The sequence below is a fragment of the Tupaia chinensis genome, unplaced genomic scaffold, assembly GCF_000334495.1.
Source record: "Tupaia chinensis unplaced genomic scaffold, TupChi_1.0 Scaffold140218_1, whole genome shotgun sequence".
NCBI lineage: Eukaryota > Metazoa > Chordata > Mammalia > Scandentia > Tupaiidae > Tupaia > Tupaia belangeri.
In genome coordinates this window covers 364,521-383,825 of record NW_006200097.1, presented here as the reverse complement: position 1 = coordinate 383,825, position 19,305 = coordinate 364,521, and the positions used below count along the sequence as shown (strand labels likewise).

Below are 19,305 nucleotides of genomic sequence, written 5' to 3'. Positions count from 1 at the left end.
CAGAGTCTCTCCTTCCACCGCGCGGCTTCTGGGCGCTCGGTGGTAACGCGAGATTTCGGCCTCACTTTTAGGCGGATCACGCAGGCCCCAGCTCCTTTCCTTCCGCGCGGCTGCGGAGGTAGGCCCTTGGTGTGTTGTCGGGCCTGGGTGGGAGGGCGGCGAGTATACGCCTCCGGGATCCCCGCGCCTACCGGGTCGGGTGTCCTGACCCGAGGCCCGTGCGGGGCGGGCTCTGGCCGGAGCGAGCCGTCTGCCGTCCTGGGGTAGGTGCACCGGAAGAGGACAGGGCCGCCCGGGCCTGGTGGACGCGGCAGCGGTGGCCCATTGTAGGTATCTCCGGACTCCGGGTTGATGCGGGGGACGGAGTCTGGGTCCTCCAGGCCTAGCGGGTCTGACCGCGCGCGGCCCGCACAAGCGAATAGAATAGAGGTGGCTCCTGGGTCGCAGGTCCCTTACCACGTTCTTGGCGAGGGAAACGTTCTCTGATTTATGCCTCTCAATTGAGGTTACCATTACTGATTCATAGAATGTGCAGGGAGCCACGGTCGGGCCACGTGGCCCCTAGCAACTGCGGAGTCGGAGTAAGTCGCACTTGAGTCTAAACAGGTTCCAATGACGTGATTTTTGGAGCAAATTTAATTGTGTATTTTTAAAAGAAATGAACCATATATAACACCGTTAATGATAATTGAGTTTTTTAAAATTGAATTTTGGTTTTGTGCAGAGATTGCCTTATTATTACATTTTGGAATTTTGCATGTAAGAGTTAAACTATCATGAAGTTAACACATATCTGTTGGGCATTTGACCGATCCGAGTTCTAGATCTTGTCCTCTTCCTGTATCTGAAATAATTTTGGTTTATCAATTTGGGATTTATGATGACTCATCTGTCTATTCCCAAGCATGCTAAAGAATACCAAAATAAAGGAATGACCAGACCGGCCAGGTAGCAGTAGTGGAGCCCAGGGGTGGGGGATCCCACATGGCCAATTGGGCTGTTCTGCCAGGGACAAAATGACTTTTACAATGGCTTGAAATACGGGACTGTGCCCACAGGCCGAAATCCCCAGATGAAAATGGGAGATAGGATTTGGCAGCCACCACCCCTGGAGGGTGATTTCTCATTTTTCCCAGTCTTTTCAAGAGAGCCCACGTGCTCTGGCAAAAACTTAAAGACCAAAGGACAGTAAAGAGTGAAGTAGTTTTTTCAAGTATAAAAAATATTTTGCCTTATTTACTATATACTGTTTCAAGGAGGCTAATAAAAGCATCACGTAGTCTGCCTTAGCTTTTTTATCACAGAGGTTGAGAATTCAGAACTTAATAATTTACACTAATAAAGACCAAGACACTGTATTATATGGTAGGGAAGACCAAAGAGTCCAGGAGTTAAATTGTGGATCAGGATCCTGTTTAGGGGATGTTTGTGGATACAGAGGCCACACTGCCTTCTGGCTTTCTGTAAGTTTTTCCGATAAGTTTGCCTTTTCTCTTGGGCTATGGCTTTTTGTTGACTGTTAGTAATTGCACATTACTGTTTTGCTGTGGGTAAAACTTATTGTATTGGAATGTTTTTGTTGTTGGATGTGAATGGCTTTATGGAATCTTGTTGAACAGATTGAGAGGACAAAAACTGAAAAATAAAACTTGAGTTCCGTTTTTATTAGAAAATGATAGGAAGTGGACTGTTCGTGGTTGGCATAAGGGCCTGGGAGATGATTTTGCCTAAACTGATGTCATGACTGCCCTGTCTTACATACTAGCCGCGTGTGTCAGCATTTGATTAGGGACGCTGAATCCCATTAACTAAACTTAATAATCTCGGGAAACTAAAGCAAAGAGAAAGTGGTGCATAAATTTGAAGACTACATCAGGAATGGATTCACCTGACTACGCAACATCTGATTCAACTGTAGAATCTGAAAATCAAAGGTGAGTGGATTTCCATTGGGAAACTGAACACATCATTTACTGTATTTGAATTACTAGGAAAGTAGGAGTTTTTGTGTGTAATGAGTAGCAAGGGACCAGCAGGTGGCGTGGTTAAGGCGCTGGACTCTCCCACATGGTCTAACATGGTTCAAGTCCTGGACCTGGTGGCTTGCTTTCTCACTTTCTCTCTCTGGCTAATCAAACTAAAAAATAATATAAAGTTAAATAAAATAATTCTTTTAAAAAATAAGGTAATTTTTAGGAATTGGGAAAGGAACTGGGATCACACTGACTTTCCAAATTTATAGTTGGATGTATCATCACATACTTTTCCATTCAAAAAATTTGAATATATTAAAGGGAAACACAGTTTAGGGACAATATTTCCTGGGTTCACTTGGTATTCTTCCCAACTTGTTTTTGTGTTTGTTCCCCCCCCTTTTCCTTTTCCCCTGAATGCATGCACTTCCCCAGAGGAAAGCAATGACCCTCCTTGGAATGGTCATGGTTTCCACCATTTCTTCCCTTCTATTGGTATTTTGGGCACACTCTGATACGTGCTTCTCAAGCTTACAGGTCCAAGACTCAACTCATGTAGTCATGTGTGATGCAACTAAACCACCCACCAAGCCCCAGGCCATGTTTTATTTAGAGGAGTCTCTAGTAGTGAGACTAGATGGCCTTTGTGGGGCTTTGACTTTCTTCTGGGAGATAAAATTTTATTTTTTAGTAATTGACATGGCATTGTGGTCCAGATTAAAGTGGTTAGGACTGAATGGCTGGCTGGTATGGAGTCCATCTTGTTTACTGGTTTTAATATTTTCAGAGTGTTTTCCTGAGTTGCTCTCAGAAGAAATAGTGTGTATTAGTAGTTACCGTTCAGTATCATAAGATGATATTGATTTCTTTCCATTTTTCTAGTGATAGCTCCTGGTCTGGTAGCAGTTTATTTAAAACACAGTGTGTTCCGTCCTCACCTGCATGGAGGCAAAGGAACCAAACTCAAAAATGTGTTTATTCACCTAAGAACATTAAAGAAGATTCATCAAGCGACTCATCCTTTGAACCAAAACCATTGACTTTAAAAGCTATTTTTGAAAGATTCAAGAAAAGGAAACGGAAGAAAAGAAAATACAAGCCAACAGGAGGACAAAAAGGAAGACCGAAAGGAAGTAAAAATACTAGACGGTCACAGATAGACAAGAAACAAGTTAGAGGCAAAGGCCATAAGTTTACAGAATCAGAGAACAGAAGAAACCCATTACCATGGAGGAAAATTTTAACTTTTGAGGTATGTCGTTTTATACATATGGACACAGTCTGATTTTAATTGCCTCCTACACTGACTCTTTATACTTAAAAGACTGTCCCATCTGCCATCTCAGCCTTCCTTTGTTTAAGGAAGTGTTAAGGTGGTGTGTTCTGCAGTGAATGTACTTTGTTGAATATAATGCTTCAGTGCTGTCTATATAAATAAAATTACTTGAACTCATCCTAGTGACAGCTCTTTAAATGCAAAGTCCTAGAGCACACATAGTTTCTAGTTGCATTTGTGATACCTAAGTCAAGAGAAGATTTTAATCTCATAAAGCCGTGATTTAAAGTATGGTGTTTTTAATATACAGCAAGCTGTTGCCAGAGGATTTTTTAACTACATTGAAAAGCTGAAATATGAACACCACCTTAAGGAATCCTTGAATAAAATGAATGTTGGTGAAGATTTAGAAAAAGAAGATCTTGATAGTCGTAGATACAAATATTTGGATGATGATGGATCCATTTCTCCTATTGAAGAGCCAGTGTAAGTTGAATCATACCTTGGTTGTGGGTTTTATCTAGTTATTTTTTTTGGGGGGGGGAGAGGTTTTTCGCTATAGGGCGCGTGCGCTCGCCAGACAGAGAGACATAGAGACAGAAAGCGAGAAATCACCCCCCAGGGGGGATGGTCACGCCGCAATCCCTTCTCCTCCATTCTCCTCTTGGGATCTTGGGCACGCATGCGCACGGCGTGAGATTTAAGCTACCGGGTCCGAGACGCGAACCGCGGTCGACTACGTGGGAGTCCAGCGACATAGCCATTACGCTAACTGCTGGTTCCCTATCTAGTTAAATTTTAATGTTAATTGCTCTGAATTTGGCCAATTTTTAGATAGTAACTTAAGGGGCCAGCAGGTGACAAGGTGAGGGGACTAGACTCCCACATGGCCGACCATTGTTCAAATCCCAGACCTGGTGGCTTGCTTTTTCACATTCTTACTCTCATTTTGTCCCTCTCTGGTCAAATATAAACAAAAAAAAAAAACCCAAATAATAAAGTTAAATAGTTCTTTAAAAGAAATATTGATTTTAATAATGAATATAGGTAAACTAGTTGGGGTAATACAGTTGCTCTTTGGATAACAGCATGGCTGTTATGTCAGATAATTAGGTGATGATTTTGTCATGCGAATAATGAAATGGAACTTAATTGAGCAAATCTAAACACTCAATAATGATGCTTTTTAATGTTACAGAACAGATGAAGCAATGAATCTTGAGCCTGATGATGAATGTGATATCAAATTGGTAGTAAGTGACTTTATTCCTATTTTATTTTGGGAAGGCAGGAGTTGCTATACGAGGAATTGTAACAGTAATTTTATTTTGTCTTCAAACTAATTTTTGAGAAGTATTACGCAAGAAATGTACTAACACAAGTTTCTTTTAATTGTGAGAGGGCACTTGGCGCTTGCCAGAGAGAGAAAGCACCCCTTGGGGCATGCACAAGCACGCAGCGTATTCTCCAAGCTACTTGGGCCTTAAATTTATTCCATGAGGAGGGTACAAGATAGGCAATGCTTAGTAGGGTTCTCATGCCTTAGTTACACCCCTACCTCAGCTAGCTATCATGCCTGGCATAAACCTAGGCCACTTAGGACACTCGCACAACATGGTCTCAGGCTTATGGGATGCTGCCTTACTATAGCTACCTTACAATATCAACTTAATGTATTTTGTGTATATGTATGAGAGATTGTGAACTTTTCAATGCAAATTGAGTATCCCTAATATAAAATTTGAAATGTACATAGGGACCAGCAGGTGGTGTGATGGTTAAGGTGCTGGACACTCCCACATGGCCAGCCACGGTTGCATTCTCACTTTGCTGCGTGTGTTCTTTCTCTCTCTCTCTGGTCAAATTAAAATAAATGAATGAATAGATCTTAAAAAATAAACTCTTTAAAAAATCTGAAATGTACAAAAATCCAAAATTTTGAGTACCAACGTGCTATCACAGATGGAAAACTCCTAACTCGCATGTGACAAATCTTCAGTCAAAAAATACTAGCAGATAACACAGTCTATCCAAAATTTAAAAAAAGAAGGTCTTTATGCTGGGCATGCTCCATGTGGGCTCAAGGCCTACCTGCATTACTAAATTTTAGCATTCTGTGCTCTAGAGTGAACATACCAATGAAAATATTGGGTGCTTAATGTGTGAGTAATAAGAAACAATTGCTAAGTGCTGTGGTAGTTAGGATGCTGGAGTCCCAGACGTGGTGGCTTGCTTTCTTTGTTCAAATTTAAAAAGTTAAAACAATGAACAAAATTAAATAATTCTTTAGAAAAAGAAATGGTTGCTTACAGGACTATAGCAGGTGTTAAAGCAACTAGATTGTCCACATGTGTGACTGAGATAATGACACCTTTGTTATCTGATTGCTGAGTACTGACCTCATTTCCCTGCACAAAATGAAGTACTGCATAATAAGTGAAATACTGTATAAAACCGTACAAGGCTTATATTAAATTTTGTTGTTAGTCTTTGTTTCCTTCAGAATAGCATATATATGCAAATACTCCGAAATCTGACAGTTTGCCCAAACATTTCACATACAGGATATTCCAATTTACTGTTTTAATTTGCTAGAGGAGGGCACATGTGCTCACTAGAGACAGTGAGAAAGTAAATAAGCATCTCCCCCATGGGGAGTCACTGGCCATACCACAGTCCCATTTCAGTTTTTCCTTTTGGGATTTGGGCATTCATACATAAACACCCCATGTTTTTGAAACCCTGCATATTTTTTAAGCTGCCAGGTCTGGGACTCAAAACTGTATTTGGCCAAGGTAGACCCAGCTGCCTTTTCCACCATACAACTGGCCAACCCACAAATCTACTCTTTTTAGGATATTAACACCTAGGTGTAGTTTCAAGGTAATCTGTAATACAGCACTCAGACATGTGGAATTACTAAATCATTTGGTTATCTATTACTTTTTCTTACACAGGAGGATAGTTGTTTTATAATAAGTTCTGAATTCCCAGCTTCTAAGAAGATGGATGTATATTTAGGACAAGAGAATACTAAAGAACCTGCTTTGTCTAAAAAGAGAGCTTCAAAGGCCAAAAACACTGGGCAGAAGACTGAATGACCTGAAAAGAGAGGAACATGAATGGAAAAGAAGGTAAACAGGACAGAAGAAAAAATGGCTTTCTGTAGAAACATGCCAGCTTGGGGGTGAATAAATTGTTTTATGAACCTGTTAATGTTGTCTCTGGAAAAGTTTTATGAAAATCCTAGAGAATAATTAGGAAAAACAAAAAAATATTTAAACATCATGTAAAGGCTAAAACATCATCACTTAATAAATAACAAACAATAGTTATTAATATTTTTTTCAGTGCTTAATGATTTCATAGTAAGAGTTTACAGAGGTCATTTTAGCACTGAAATCATAAAGTAGATTGTGCTCCTGAAAAAAATCTTTAAAATCACTGCCAACTAAGCATCTTCTTGAGGGTCCTTGAAATGCACTATTTTAATGTAAATGTTTATTAAAAGTGACTCTTCCACTAACAGATATTTAGTATTATAGTAACTTAATTTTCCTTTGCAAACAATGTGGGATACTTATTTTAAATTTTAAAAAATTTGCCATAGGACCTGTGCTATCCAAAGCAACCACCAGGGTAGATGTCCACACCCACCATCCCTTCTCCTCTAGGGGTTTTGGTGTATGCATGCACACAGGCCTGTGCCTCTGAGATGTCAGGTCTGGGACACAGATCAGTTGGCACTGGGATCCAGTCATTTTAACACCACATCACCAGTTGGCCCAAAACCTGGAACTTTTCTAATATTGACATTCAGTTGCCATTTTGTGATACTGATAATCATGGTTTAACTCAATAATCTGATGAACATCAGCATTTTATTTTAGCACTTGAATTTGTTTTTGTCTGTCTTTTAGACAAAGACACAGAAAAGTGCAAAAAATAAATCCTCTTTTGCAACCCAAAACTCATTGCTTAGTATGAGTTTTGATACATATAAGAAGGAATATTACTGCTCAAGACAGTTCAAAGTGATAGGATCATTCATATCAATAAAAGTTGGATCCAGAAATGATTCATGGTTTAATAATTAAAAAGCATTGGACATGAGGAAAATCTCAATTATATTCTATCTAATTCATAAGTTGACAGGATATATTAAGATTGTTCTTTTTATTTATTTTTAAGGCTTTTATCTTGAAAATGTCGAGAATTAAAGGTATGTATTTAAATGTCAGCTTAAACCTCCACAGGCTTTCTTTTGTTTTTAAAGAATTATTTAACCTTATTTTTTGTTTTTAATTTGACCAAAGAGGGACAGAGTAAGAGAAAGTGGCAAAGCAGGCCAAGCTGCCAAGCCTAGGACTCAAACCGCCATGTGGGAGTCTAGTGTCCCCAACCATTACACCACCTGCCAATCCCCATAGGCCTTCTATTAGGAGAGATTTGTATCTCTTAATTTTCAATCATGACACCAATTTTCAAAAAGGATTCTTAGATTTAGGTTCACACAGTTTATACTGGTATCATAGCCTCACTTCACTTGGAAGGTTTAGAAGGCCTCAAATGCATAATACTTTGAGCCTAATGTATAGCTTAATCGAAAATTTGTTTCATCCTAACTGGTAATGCCCCCATCTTGACATCTTCACATGCTTCTATTTTATAATTGATGTCAAACAGCTCAGAAAATATTTTTTGTAGTTCTGAGGCAAGAATTTTGTTGAGCTATAATTTTCTATAATCTCAGAATTCAATAAGGGAAAAACATTCCAAATTGAAGTATTGAAAGACCTTAAGGATCAGACTGGTGTTTATCTAAAGTAGCTATTTTGTGATAGTTGTCATATTTTTATTTATCATTCCATACTCCAGCTTGTAAGTAGTCTCATGAAAATGACTGCTTTATTTTTGGGATTAAAATGGGAGATTCTTTTTAACTGTTTCCTTTTTTGTATAATTTCATAATTTAAAGCTGAAAGTCTTGATAGTCCTTGCTAGTAATCGCTGTCCTTTGGGTCCTTACACATTTTGGAATTTGCATGCAGTGGTTGAGGTCTATCCCGATGTGGCTTTTCCTGTAGCTGCACATCGTTGGAAACGCCTCATAGAGTAACAGTGTGGTTTGCTTTACTCACAGGACTATTTGCTAATTCTGTGAGAAAGAACTACATTACAGAATGACTAAAAGTATGAAAGATCTCATAATCATTTTTTTATCCAGGTATTACCACATCCCACAGATGTTGAGGTAAGTTTGAATTGGTGACATTGTAGTCTTTTGGGAATCCAACTATAGCTCAGATGATGAATTTAACTGTTCAACTGCTGAATGATGCAGACATGAACTAAAACTTAATTCTGACAGTGGGATGTTTACATTTAAATTTAGGGTTTCACATTTGTAATAACAAAATGATCATGTCTTTCCAAATTGTGTGGTAATTTTTCTGTAGGAACAAGTCTGAATTGATTTCCTGTGTAGAGGTAAGTGACATTTATGAAGGAATCAAGCTATGATAAATTGAGTATAGCCTACTAATATTTTTATAACTAGGAGTTATTTTAGATATAAAACAATTAGTAAGACCTTCACAAAAATAAAGTGCTACAGTACATGTATACATAGCAAACATTGAAGACCGTATGTCCAAGCCCACCAAGTGACACTGCTTTTGTTTTTTTGCATGCTTTGTTCAAGTTCTGGCTCACATAGTTCATCCTAATACCATGTGTATTTGGATATATTGATTTAGGAGAGATACTGCATCATCACTTTGAAGAAATTTTTACCTAAGTTGGCGATTTTAGCAATAGTGATCTGGACATTTCCAGTTACGGCAACTATATTTATATTGTGACTAGGATTATAGTTGAAGTTAATATAATTTCCTCACTAGAGCGCCAATATCAAATTATGTTTAAGTTTTTTCTTTTTTAAATTCATTCTTTCATTTATTTTAATTTGACCAGAGAGGGACATAGAGAGAGGGAAAGGAAGAAAGAAAGCCGCCATGCCCAGGACTTGAACCGTGGTCAGCCTTGAGGGAGTATCCAGCCCTAACCACCATGCACCTGCTGGTCCCCATGTGCAATATTTTTAGACCTGGTGTATGGGTACTTGAGTTTTAGAGGTTTGTGAAAGTTTCCGAGTGACAACAATGCAGCCTTGAGAAGAATATGTAGAGCTCCGTCATTGCACTGCATGGTATCTGCACTCAGCAGGTTATTTCTGCTGCAGTGTTCAAAGGACAGTGCCACAGAAATTCAGTATCTGGCATCGTTGGTTTTCTTGGCTTTGTGCATGTTAAACCTGGTATTTCTATTGATACAGTACTTCTGTAGTTTCTCAATACTAGTTTGCTTCTAGTCTCAGGAGTAAGTCACTTACTCTCTCTTTTTCTAGGGTGTCATTTTGAAAACCAGGCAGATGCAGCCATGCTAAAAGTGTAAGGCTTTCTATTTATCTTGCTTTTATAACATTGCCAGCAAGCATTGATGTAAAAACATGCTTATACTATGCATGTATCTCCTGAGGAACTTTCATAAAGCCTCATTCTAGTTTCAATTGGACACTGTGGATCAGTGTCCAAAATTGTTAATGTGGCTAAATTGAGACACAGGCTATGCTTCCATCACAGTAAACGTATTACAGTGGTGACAATGAGACCTGTAACATTTTGCTAATTTCGTATGTCAAAGCACGTAACAAATACTGAACTAGTATTAGAAACAATTAAGGAGAAAATAATATGATAATTTGCCAACATTAGTACTTATTTTCTACAATTCAACTTTTAGGGCCCGAAGTCAATTATTTAAAGAAATTGGATCCCAATATTCCTGGGTAAGATTTAATTACATTGAAGGCAATTGCAGATATTTTGTTAAAAACAATTTCTTAAAGATGCTTTTGCATTGGTGTGTGTGAACTTGCCAGCAAGTGAGAAATCCCCCTAACCCTGGAGGGGTTGAGATAGGAGACAGGGACTCTATAAATATAGTTAGGATATGGGCCCAAGATGGGAGTCACAAAATGGCTATGTTTTAAGATGGAAACAGTGATGACTCAGTGATTGACCTAGATCTAAAACAGCTTTTTCCAAGCCTCACCACATTCAAGGAAGAAGAGAAGATAATGGTTTTAATTGACTCAAAGCTTCAAGACAGTCTCCGAACCTTCAAAATTAGGAAAATATTTGGACCCATACAGCATGTGTCCCTACCAGGAGCAGAATGCATGCACAAGCCTCACCTAGAACCTAGGTCTGAACAAAGCCCTTCCTGACCCAAATGAAAACCTCTTGCCGAGACCATCAGTGACTGTAGTGGCTATGTCGCTGGACTCCCACGTAGTCGACCGCAGTTCATGTCCCAGATCTGGTGGCTTAAAACTCACACCAGGCACGTGTGCGTGCGTGCCCAAGATCCCGAGAGGAGAATGGAGGAGAAGGGAATACGGCATGACCATCCCCCTTGGGAGGTGATTTCTTGCTTTTTATCTCTTTCTGGCGAGCACACGTGCCCTATAGCAAAACTCAAAAAGAAATAAAAAACTCACCTAGAGGATAGATTTCCGGGACCCCCTCCCTTCTTAGGAGCTCTGTTTACCCTTCCCTCTCCTTTAATAAATTCCGTTTTGATGATAATTTCCCCACTTTGCTAATAAACTCCCCCTTTGCTATACCTAATCTGTGTCCTCAGCTAATTCTTTGAACATGGGACAAGAACCCATATTTCGCTGAGTGCGGACCTGATCAGCCCTGTGCTCCTGTGCATCAGTATGGCTGTGTCCCAATCCCTTTGCCATTCTCCTGTAATTTGGAGCATGCACGCCCATTTAACTGGTGTGACTCAAGCTGCAAGGTCCAGGACTTGAACCATGGTCAACCATGTGGGAGTCCAGCGCCTTAACCACTAAGCCACGAAACTTAGACCAGCATTAGTTTTTACCTAATAATCTATTGCAACCAAACCCAGTTGATTTTATTCTGTCAGTATATGATTTCACTTATAAATGATGTTATGATGATTGGCAAAATGTTCAACTGCTCTGAGTGGGCTGAGTGAAAATAGCCTTTCTGAACATCCATACACATTAGCTATATTTGAGAATACTATAAAAGATTTCTAAGGTAAAGTTCACCCGAAGTGCACGCTTCAAAATGGCTGTCTTAAGAGCATTTAAAATTATACAGAGCTTCAAAAAGTTGGTGGAAAAATTTACTTCCAAGTAGGAGATTTGTCAACAGATGCTTAAAATCAGTGTAGATGGCAATGGAAATAGGGTATTAATTTAAATAAGTGGGATTGAAGCACATAAATAACTGTCAAAATTCAACTCTGGAATTTTCAATAGTTGAACATTGGGGTTTTGTATACTTTGGAACCTAAGGAAACATTTTTTGTTTGTTAAGCAAAGTCAAATGTAGTTATTTTTTGTATTTCATGAAAAATCTGAATTTGAAATATGAATTTTTCCATAGGTGGACAGACGTTGAAGTCACCAGTATGTCCATAGTTCTAATGGAGAACAAGAAAGACATGAAAAAATTGTGGCAAGTAATCATTTTCTTGTTAACCCAAGATATTTGCCATGGTATGAATGGTCATTACCAAGGCTTATGGAATGCAGTTCCTCATTTGCTGTGGACATGACCATAAAGAAATTTCCCACTAGGTTTTCTATCTGCTACATTGTTATGTTGCTAGAAATCAGCCTATTGGGAACATTTTATTTTTTAACCTATTAGGAAATCTGTGTTATCCAGTAGAAATAGTCAGATGCCATTTCCCTTCCACCAGGAATGGGACTTAGGGGAGCTAAGAGGAGGAGGCTGGTGCTAGTACTTTTTACATGGTCATTCATACCTGGTCATTAAAACTAACCTATTTATCATTATGTAGGTAGGGCTGACAGGACAACTATGAATTAAGTACCAGTTCTTTTAAAAAGGTATGTACACATAAGAGACATTATATAGGTCATTTCAAAGAGGGCTCCTGAGGCTATAAAACCAGGAGCTCTTACGCAGTGACCGAAGACTGAAGTTCTCTATAGGATGCCATAGTTGCTCAGTAATAGCACTATGTTTTCCTGGGGAGATACAAGACTAATTAATAATCATGACTGGTTAAGTGTGAGCATCTCAGTGTTAACAAATGTCTTTCTTGTCTTTTCTGTAGGACTATCTTGACTTGGGCCTTGGAGGAATGAAGGTGGTGGTCTTGGTGAGCAGCGGAAGGAATCAGAAATTCAGATATTCCTTAAATAAGAATTTATTGACTCTTAAATAATTTTGCTTATATACATAAAAAAAACCCTCAAAATCAGCATGTACTTTTGTTTTTGGCTCGAAGTTTTTCTAGTGTTTTCTGTGGAAAAAAATAAAAATTTGTTACAATTGGTTCATCTTAGCCTGGATCAAGTTGACTTGAGAATGGGGACATTTGTTTCACCTTATGAAATTCTTTTGCCCTTGCTCTGTTTTGGGCATAAGCTTCTTGCTTGGCTTTCTCTTCCTTTTGCTGTTTCACTTCAGCTAATTGATTGTATAATCTATGATAAATTTAACTAGAGTTACAGATGAACATTTCAGAAGAATGAATTGTGAAAATACTAAAAGGAAAATTACCTCAGAGCCCTTTGGTGCATGACGGTTTGTGCCATCTTTCTGTCTTCAGGAAGGGACACTCTAATTTTATTTGTACCCTTTAGGCAACTTACAGATGAACCTGAGAAAATGAACTTCTTTGAAACTACAATCAGAGGTTCAAGATTTAGCTGTTAGTGGAAGTTGGATTTTTCAAACATACCTGTAGATGGTGTAACTGCTTGTAATTGAGAATTTTCAGAGACACGTGCTTTATTCCTTATTTCTTTCTGCCTCTGGGCTGATCTCACTATAAATGACTTTTTTCTCTTTATAAATGCTTCTTGTAAGCTCCCTGGTGTATCTGTAAGCTTTGGAAGCGTTTCTATTACAACAAAAAGAACGAACACATGCAGCTTTGTGTGTGGAGGGTGATAACTTTGGCATGGGGAGCTTGTTCACAAGGTATAAGGCATACAGACCTGTGGATGTTGTCACTGTCTTCTCCGTATCTAATTCAGCTGGATCATTGGAGGTTTCTGTTTCTAATACAGGAAGAGGATATCCAGGCACCTAATTGTAAGAAAGCCACATGAGTTGTGCGGTACTACTTGTCCTGTTAACCTAGCTAGCAAGCTCAATGCATCTATCTTTAAGAAAGTAGGGCTTTTGATTTGATTAAAATGTTTTCTTGGTTCTGCCAGTGGCATGGTAGTTGGACTCTCACATGGCCAACCACTGTTCAAGTCCCAGAAACTTGCTTTCTCACTAAGTCCTAATCATTTTCTAACCTATTTTCTCATCCCATCCTTGACTTGTACCTAACCCTTTTTGTATCAGCTATACCATATTTTTGTCCATTCCCTCTCTACTCTTGTAAAAACGAGATTACCAATTGTAGTTCTGGGAGTCACTTATTTTAATTTGACCAGAGTGAGAGAGGAAAAGGAAAAAGCAAGCCACTGGGTCTGGGACTTAAACTGCAGTCATCCATGTGGGAATCCTGCACCCCCAAACAGCATGCCAACTGCTACACCCCCCTCCGGGGTCATTTATAAGACATGGCATTAGGACACATACTGATGCAAGATTTTGTAACAATTATCATTTTGACTAGCACTAGACAGCTGTAGGAACATCAGATCACAGGTGTCAACTGTTAATATTTAGTATTGAATAAGAATTGAATCCATAGCATAACCTCTTGGAATAACTGCCTTAAGAGCTGAAATACGTTTTCACCTCAGGTTTGGATTTCCTTACCAATCTTCTAGGACACCTGTTTGGTAATTAGAACAAAATGTCTTCAATGAGGAAAGGCAGGCAGGAAATCTAGCTCAACCCTGTATACCACCCTAACTATATCTCAAGACGTTTTGAGGCCTTTTCCTGTTAGGTTTGAGCACTTTAGGCTTGTTTGCTTACCTGTGTTTGCATCTACTATGGGGAATGAAATTGACAAATGTTTCTAATGTTAAAGAAAAATTAAAATTTCCTTCTCTCTACTTTGCAGTTAAATTTACCTGAAAACAGCTTGCCTCATTCTCTCTCTTCTCTTCAAGAGTTAGGTTTGCAAAATCCACTTCAGTAACACTGATGTCACTGATGCTTATTAAAGTTAGTTCTGGTTCTTCCATTATGCCATGCCCAGATTCTGTCTCCTATGTAGTACATCACAAAGAAAATATGTTAAAAAGGAGCCTTAAATCATTGATACAAATGACTTTGTAGAGTGTACATACATTTTATACAAATTTAACAAAGGAAAATATCTGCTGTACTAATAGGAAACAAATTCATATAGGGCTAGGGAATTAACAGATGCAAGCGACAGGAGGCTGTGCAGTACTGGAGAACATGAGCATATGCTAACTGGGTTGGTGGAGCACTGTTTCTATAGTTTTTTTGGAGAGGTTTTTGCTATGGGGCGTGTGCACTCACCAGACAGAGACAGAGACAGCAAGCCAGAAGTCACCCCTTGGGGGATGGCAACACTGCAATCCCCTCTCCATTCTCCTCTTGGGATCTTGGGCATGCACGCACACACACACACGGCGTGAGAGTCCAGTGACATAGCCATTACACTAACTGCTGGTTCCCTAGATATCTTTAGTTTTTCAATCAATACTCAACAGGAGTTTATAAACAGGTAAAAAAAACAACAGGCAAGTAAAATTCATTTGTGGTCTCAACACCGCCCTTATAAGTCTCTTACATGTTTATGTGTGTAAGGACAAACCACATAATTAGGTAAAAACCATGTTCAGATGCCTGGAGTTGAAGCCCAGCAGGATATAACTTAAGTCAGTGAGAAACAATAATACCTGTTTCAATAATAGGTTTATTTGGGCAGTGTTAAAAGGTTCAACCCTGAAAGTGCTGAACTGAACCACAGGACTGAGGCACCACTTCTCAGGACTAGCTCAAGAAAGGACAGCAGAACAAGAAATCTTTCCAAGAGCATGGCTCAGACCATGGCTATCACCCTCAGATTAACATCCACCTGATCCCCACTTAAAAAAATTCCTCAGAGGCCAGCTTTCAAAATTTGGAATTTTTGCCATTTCACTTGAGACTTCCAGTGACTATGAGCTTGATTTTCTTAGGTAAGAATATCAACAAGTAAATATATTGCTTCTCTGGTAATTTGTTTCAAAAGTTTACCCCGAAAAAGAACTTTAATGCTGTTTATATACGAGTTTCACTTACCCAGATTGGAATAGAGTTTTGAAATGAAAATGATCCAGAATTTACAGAAGGCTCTGATGGTGCTAGCTGAGATAGATTTATGATTTTTGGAGTTCCAGTTTTAGTTGAATTCTCAAAATATTTTTCATTTTGAACAGTTGACAAATATGGTGTCTGAAGTGAGGTTCCCATCTCCACTGTTCTTACACATAATTGAGAGTCAATTTCCTCTACATGTGGGCTTGCATTTAAAATCGGACAGGTTCCATTTTTATCATCTTCAATAAGTCCTTGACTCTCTAACATTTTAAGAACCCCTCTTTTCGATAATTCTTCAAAGTCGAGCCTTTCCTTTTCTAGTTGGTGTTTTACTGAGCACTCACTAGAAGTAGAACCGCATGGAGTACTGTACTGTACATGTAACTGATCAAATGTATTAGCCTCATCAGATGAATTACAGATTGAACTTAAATTGCCTATAGAGAGCTGGAAGGGAATACTTTTTTTCTTATTTTGTAGTATTTCAGTCTTCTCTTCAGATGGGCAGTTCTGGTTTTGCATGTCTTGGGAAACATCTCTTGCTTCAATGCTCAAAATACTTGGTAGGTCAGCATGGTGGCTTCCTTCCTGAGAAGAAAGTTCTGGCAGAAGCTGTTGAAAAGATTGTTCAGATCCTACATGAAGAAGTTGAAGGAAATTAATTATCATATGTAAAACTTAAACACAGTAGCAGTTTGTGTGTAAATTGCAAATAAGTCAGGTTATTCCATGCAATTTTGGGAGCAAAAGTTGATGTGTATAAACATGAATAGAGGGACCAGCAGTTAGCATAATGGCTATGTCACTGGACTCCCATGTAGTCGACTGCAGTCCGGGTCCCGGACCTGGCAGCTTAAACTCACGCCGGTTGCATGTGTGTGCGTGCCCAAGATCCCGAGAGGAGAATGGAGAAGAGATTGTGGTGTGGCCATTCCCCCTGGGGGGATGATTTCTCGCTTTCTGTCTCTCTGCCTCTCTGTCTTTCAGGCGAGTGCAGGTGCCCTATAGCAAAAACCTCTCCAAAAAGAAAACATGAATAGAAAGATAAGGATGGTGGGTTGGCCTTAGAGGATACCAGTTAAATGCTATGTATAGGGATCCAGATCCCACATGGCTGTGATTCAAACCCTGGCCCCAAGTAACTTGAAACACACGTGCATGTGTGCCATGTGTATCCTAAATCCTGATGGGATAGAGAACAGAGGAAAAAGTACTGTGTAATCACACTCCAATCAGGGGTTCTCTCTTTCTTGCTCTCTCTGGCGAGGACGCATGCCATCTTGCAAGTAATAAAAACAAAGAGGCTAGAAGGGACCAGCAGATGATGTAATGGTTATGTTGTTAGACTTCCATGTAGTTGACCACAGGTGAAGTTCCATATCTGGTGATTTGTAACTCACCAAGCGTATGTGTGTGCATGCCCACAATCTTGAGAAAAGAATGGGGAAAGGATTGTGGTGTGGCTATCCTACAGGGAGGGTGGGGGAAAGAGGGGAGAAGGAGGAGGAGAGGCGGTGTTGGTGATTTTTTGCTTTCTGTCTCTGTCTCTCCAGCAAGTACACACACACTATAGCAAAAATCTCTCATTAAAAAGAAAAATGCTGGAAGGCTGATTACAGTGACTTTCAAACAACTCTACAGCTCGCACTATGAACATTCTCCTTTTCTAGTAGTGTTTGACTATTACATACTAGTAGGGTGTATCCCCCTGTATAAGAAATGAGTATTGATTTTAATAACAAAGGCTTAGAATAAAACGTATCTGTATCTCATGTGTCTGCCTATGCATGTAACATTAAAAAACACAAGGTTCTATGATTTCCTTTTTAACTAAAGATTCCTATTTTATAGTAGGGTGCATGTGCTTGCTGGAGTGACAGAGAAACAGAAAGTGAGAAATTAGCAGGGGAAGGCCATGCCACAATCCCTTCTTCTCCACTGGTGTTCTTCTCTTAAAAAACACCACCAATAAAACTGAAAACCAGTAAAATTCTCGGGAGTTTGGGCATGCATGCATGCAAACGCGCTCAGCATGAATTTCAAGTCTCTGGGTCTGGCTCTTGACATCTGCTGTGTCCTTGTTCTGTGATATTTTAACCGTTAACTGTAAGAATTGAAGTAGGGTGGCTGAAGGGCAAGAAGCAACGGTTGCTTTATACTTTACTGTAAAAAATGTAAACATTATTTATTCCATTATTTAAATAAATACATAATTAAAAAGCAGAACCTTTAACAATGTGGAGAGGGTTAAGGACAGGAGTGGAGAGAAACCAAGAAGTGGTAGGCCCAATTTCCAAGGAAACGATAAAAAGATCATGAAAAAAAGGAAATGGATGTACAGAACCATGAAAAAAAAAAAAAGAATGGGTTTTATTTAACTTTTTTCACAGTTAGTCATACGTACCCTCAACAGTATTTTCTGTAACAAAACTCTGAGCTGTAGCAAGAGCCAAACCAGAGTCAGGCTGCTGGTTCATGCTTGTGTTAAGAGAGGCGTACAGGCTGGCCCTCCTTGGTGCAGGAAAAGACACTGTACTTCTGGATGATGCAGTAACATGGTGGCTTTCAGATGTAGAGTCTGAGCTCTGAGAGAAAACAGAAGGGCAAGGCTGAAATACCGATTGTGTATTACAAGTCGAGCATTATAGTCCTTTGATACTACTCACTATGCTCATTCAAACCCATTCTTCCCTTTTCGGTCAGTATGAAAGATTTTTATATTATTTAGAAAACAAACTGAATTAACTGGGTTGAGACTAGAATATGATGAGAGATCATATTCTAGCCTGGGATGTCAGGATATGAGGCTGTGAAACCAGAAAACCCCAGGTTTCAATCTTAGCTTCTTTACTTTGTAGGAAGGCTTTTTAAATTTCACAAAAATCACTTTACCTGTTTAAATATGTAAATAATTTAGAAAGTTTATTAAAGCAAAAACAACAAATAAACAAAAAACACCACCAATAAAACTGAAAAAAAGCTCACAGGTCTTTTTATGGGGTCATACCCATTTAGCTGGAGATAAAGCTGATAGAACAAAATTCAAATCAGCTGTTTTCAGTGTAGGTTCCAAATTAGATTCACTTGGGGAGGGAACCAGCAGTTAGCATAATGGCTATGTCGCTGGATTCCCACGTAGTCGACCACGGTTCACGTCCCAGACCCAGTGGCTTAGAACTCACGCCGGGCGCGTGTGCGTGCGTGCCCAAGATCCCGAGAGGAGAATGGAAGAGAAGGGATTGTGGCGTGACCATCCCCTCTGGGGGGGTGATTTCTCGCTTTCTGTCTCTATGTCTCTCTCTCTCTCTGTCTGGTGAGCGCACACGCCCTATAGCGAAAACTTCTCAAAAAAAAAAAAAATTTCACTTGGGGAAACTTAAATCACAGTATCAGAGCCTCCCAGAGATTCTGATTTAGTTAGTTGGGCACTGAGATTTTTAGAACACTGCACATGATGCTAACGGGCAGCCAAGGTTAAGGCCTATTGTTCTAGCAGAAGACAAGTCTAAACTCTTGGATATTCACTGCAATGAACAATCTGCTTTAATATACCTGGTAAAAGTCTCTGTTGTCTTGAGAAATCCCAGAGGATGATGATGATAAATCAAAATCTGGATGTGGTTCTAAGGGTTTAAAAAGCTGACGATGCAAATTTGGAAAAATGTGTTCCAATTCTGGGAAGTCAAGGTCAACTGTCAGAATTTTAAGGAAAAGAAAAAAAAACAAAAAACAA

At 39.2% G+C, this 19,305-nt stretch overlaps 2 protein-coding genes, 1 long non-coding RNA gene and 8 other non-coding genes across 25 annotated transcripts in view; 10 read left to right on the top strand and 1 right to left on the bottom strand.

Annotated features, from left to right (window-relative positions):
- The first annotated feature begins 2 nt into the window (after positions 1 to 2).
- TAF1D (TATA-box binding protein associated factor, RNA polymerase I subunit D) lies at positions 3 to 11,810 on the top strand. Of its 10 annotated transcripts, XM_027766005.1 has the most exons (11): positions 337 to 1,934; positions 2,856 to 3,225; positions 3,560 to 3,735; positions 4,448 to 4,502; positions 6,207 to 6,383; positions 7,441 to 7,471; positions 8,477 to 8,503; positions 8,709 to 8,739; positions 9,659 to 9,701; positions 10,054 to 10,099; positions 11,739 to 11,797. In XM_027766005.1, the coding sequence occupies exons 1-5, from the start codon at positions 1,879 to 1,881 to the stop codon at positions 6,348 to 6,350; spliced, it is 801 nt and encodes a 266-aa protein (XP_027621806.1). In that variant the 5' UTR covers positions 337 to 1,878; the 3' UTR covers positions 6,351 to 6,383; positions 7,441 to 7,471; positions 8,477 to 8,503; positions 8,709 to 8,739; positions 9,659 to 9,701; positions 10,054 to 10,099; positions 11,739 to 11,797. The 10 variants fall into 10 exon arrangements, with proteins under 10 accessions (XP_027621802.1, XP_027621800.1, XP_027621801.1 ...); XM_027766001.1 differs by adding an exon at positions 3 to 118 and having other exon boundaries at positions 1,766 to 1,934; positions 8,477 to 9,701; XM_027765999.1 differs by adding an exon at positions 125 to 326 and having other exon boundaries at positions 1,766 to 1,934; positions 8,477 to 9,701.
- On the top strand, positions 7,138 to 7,263 carry LOC114004787 (small nucleolar RNA SNORA40). The gene has a single exon (XR_003546860.1). It is a non-coding gene; the product is annotated as a small nucleolar RNA SNORA40 (small nucleolar RNA).
- LOC114004784 (small nucleolar RNA SNORA18) lies at positions 8,303 to 8,433 on the top strand. Its single transcript, XR_003546856.1, has one exon. It is a non-coding gene; the product is annotated as a small nucleolar RNA SNORA18 (small nucleolar RNA).
- Positions 8,551 to 8,622, top strand: LOC114004788 (small nucleolar RNA SNORD5). Its single transcript, XR_003546861.1, has one exon. It is a non-coding gene; the product is annotated as a small nucleolar RNA SNORD5 (small nucleolar RNA).
- LOC114004779 (small nucleolar RNA SNORA8) lies at positions 9,450 to 9,588 on the top strand. Its single transcript, XR_003546852.1, has one exon. It is a non-coding gene; the product is annotated as a small nucleolar RNA SNORA8 (small nucleolar RNA).
- LOC114004782 (small nucleolar RNA SNORA1) lies at positions 9,802 to 9,933 on the top strand. Its single transcript, XR_003546854.1, has one exon. It is a non-coding gene; the product is annotated as a small nucleolar RNA SNORA1 (small nucleolar RNA).
- LOC114004793 (small nucleolar RNA Z40) lies at positions 11,271 to 11,343 on the top strand. The gene has a single exon (XR_003546866.1). It is a non-coding gene; the product is annotated as a small nucleolar RNA Z40 (small nucleolar RNA).
- A 48-nt stretch (positions 11,811 to 11,858) lies between the features above and the next one.
- LOC114004783 (small nucleolar RNA SNORA32) lies at positions 11,859 to 11,987 on the top strand. The gene has a single exon (XR_003546855.1). It is a non-coding gene; the product is annotated as a small nucleolar RNA SNORA32 (small nucleolar RNA).
- A 166-nt stretch (positions 11,988 to 12,153) lies between these two features.
- Positions 12,154 to 12,669, top strand: LOC114004776 (uncharacterized). Its single transcript, XR_003546848.1, has 2 exons — positions 12,154 to 12,208; positions 12,439 to 12,669. It is a non-coding gene; the product is annotated as an uncharacterized LOC114004776 (long non-coding RNA).
- On the top strand, positions 12,235 to 12,365 carry LOC114004781 (small nucleolar RNA SNORA25). The gene has a single exon (XR_003546853.1). It is a non-coding gene; the product is annotated as a small nucleolar RNA SNORA25 (small nucleolar RNA).
- CEP295 (centrosomal protein 295) overlaps positions 12,516 to 19,305 on the bottom strand; it is a 48,937-nt gene continuing 42,147 nt past the window's right edge. For 3 of the 6 annotated variants that reach the window (XM_006162556.3, XM_006162559.3, XM_006162560.3), the window contains 9 exons: positions 19,125 to 19,264; positions 17,977 to 18,157; positions 15,555 to 16,207; positions 14,369 to 14,506; positions 13,328 to 13,418; positions 13,069 to 13,230; positions 12,888 to 12,987; positions 12,712 to 12,811; positions 12,516 to 12,627 (listed from right to left, as the gene is read on the bottom strand). In XM_006162556.3, the coding sequence (XP_006162618.1) occupies positions 12,583 to 12,627; positions 12,712 to 12,811; positions 12,888 to 12,987; positions 13,069 to 13,230; positions 13,328 to 13,418; positions 14,369 to 14,506; positions 15,555 to 16,207; positions 17,977 to 18,157; positions 19,125 to 19,264 (1,610 nt within the window). In that variant the 3' untranslated portion in view covers positions 12,516 to 12,582. Of the gene's footprint in view, positions 12,628 to 12,711; positions 12,812 to 12,887; positions 13,012 to 13,068; positions 13,231 to 13,327; positions 13,419 to 14,368; positions 14,507 to 15,554; positions 16,208 to 17,976; positions 18,158 to 19,124; positions 19,265 to 19,305 lie in introns of all 6 variants that reach the window. The other 3 variants (XM_006162557.3, XM_027765997.1, XM_014593302.2) reach the window with 2 other exon arrangements.

What these genes read in the sequence shown, in the direction of transcription:
- TAF1D (XM_027766007.1), top strand. Translation starts at nt 1,879, where the DNA reads ATGGATTCACCTGACTACGCAACATCTGATTCAACTGTAGAATCTGAA. An exon ending in GTAGAATCTGAAAATCAAAG is followed by an intron (nt 1,935 to 2,855) that starts GTGAGTGGATTT and finishes CCATTTTTCTAG; the next exon opens with TGATAGCTCCTGGTCTGGTA. An exon ending in TCTCCTATTGAAGAGCCAGT is followed by an intron (nt 3,736 to 4,447) that starts GTAAGTTGAATC and finishes TTAATGTTACAG; the next exon opens with AACAGATGAAGCAATGAATC.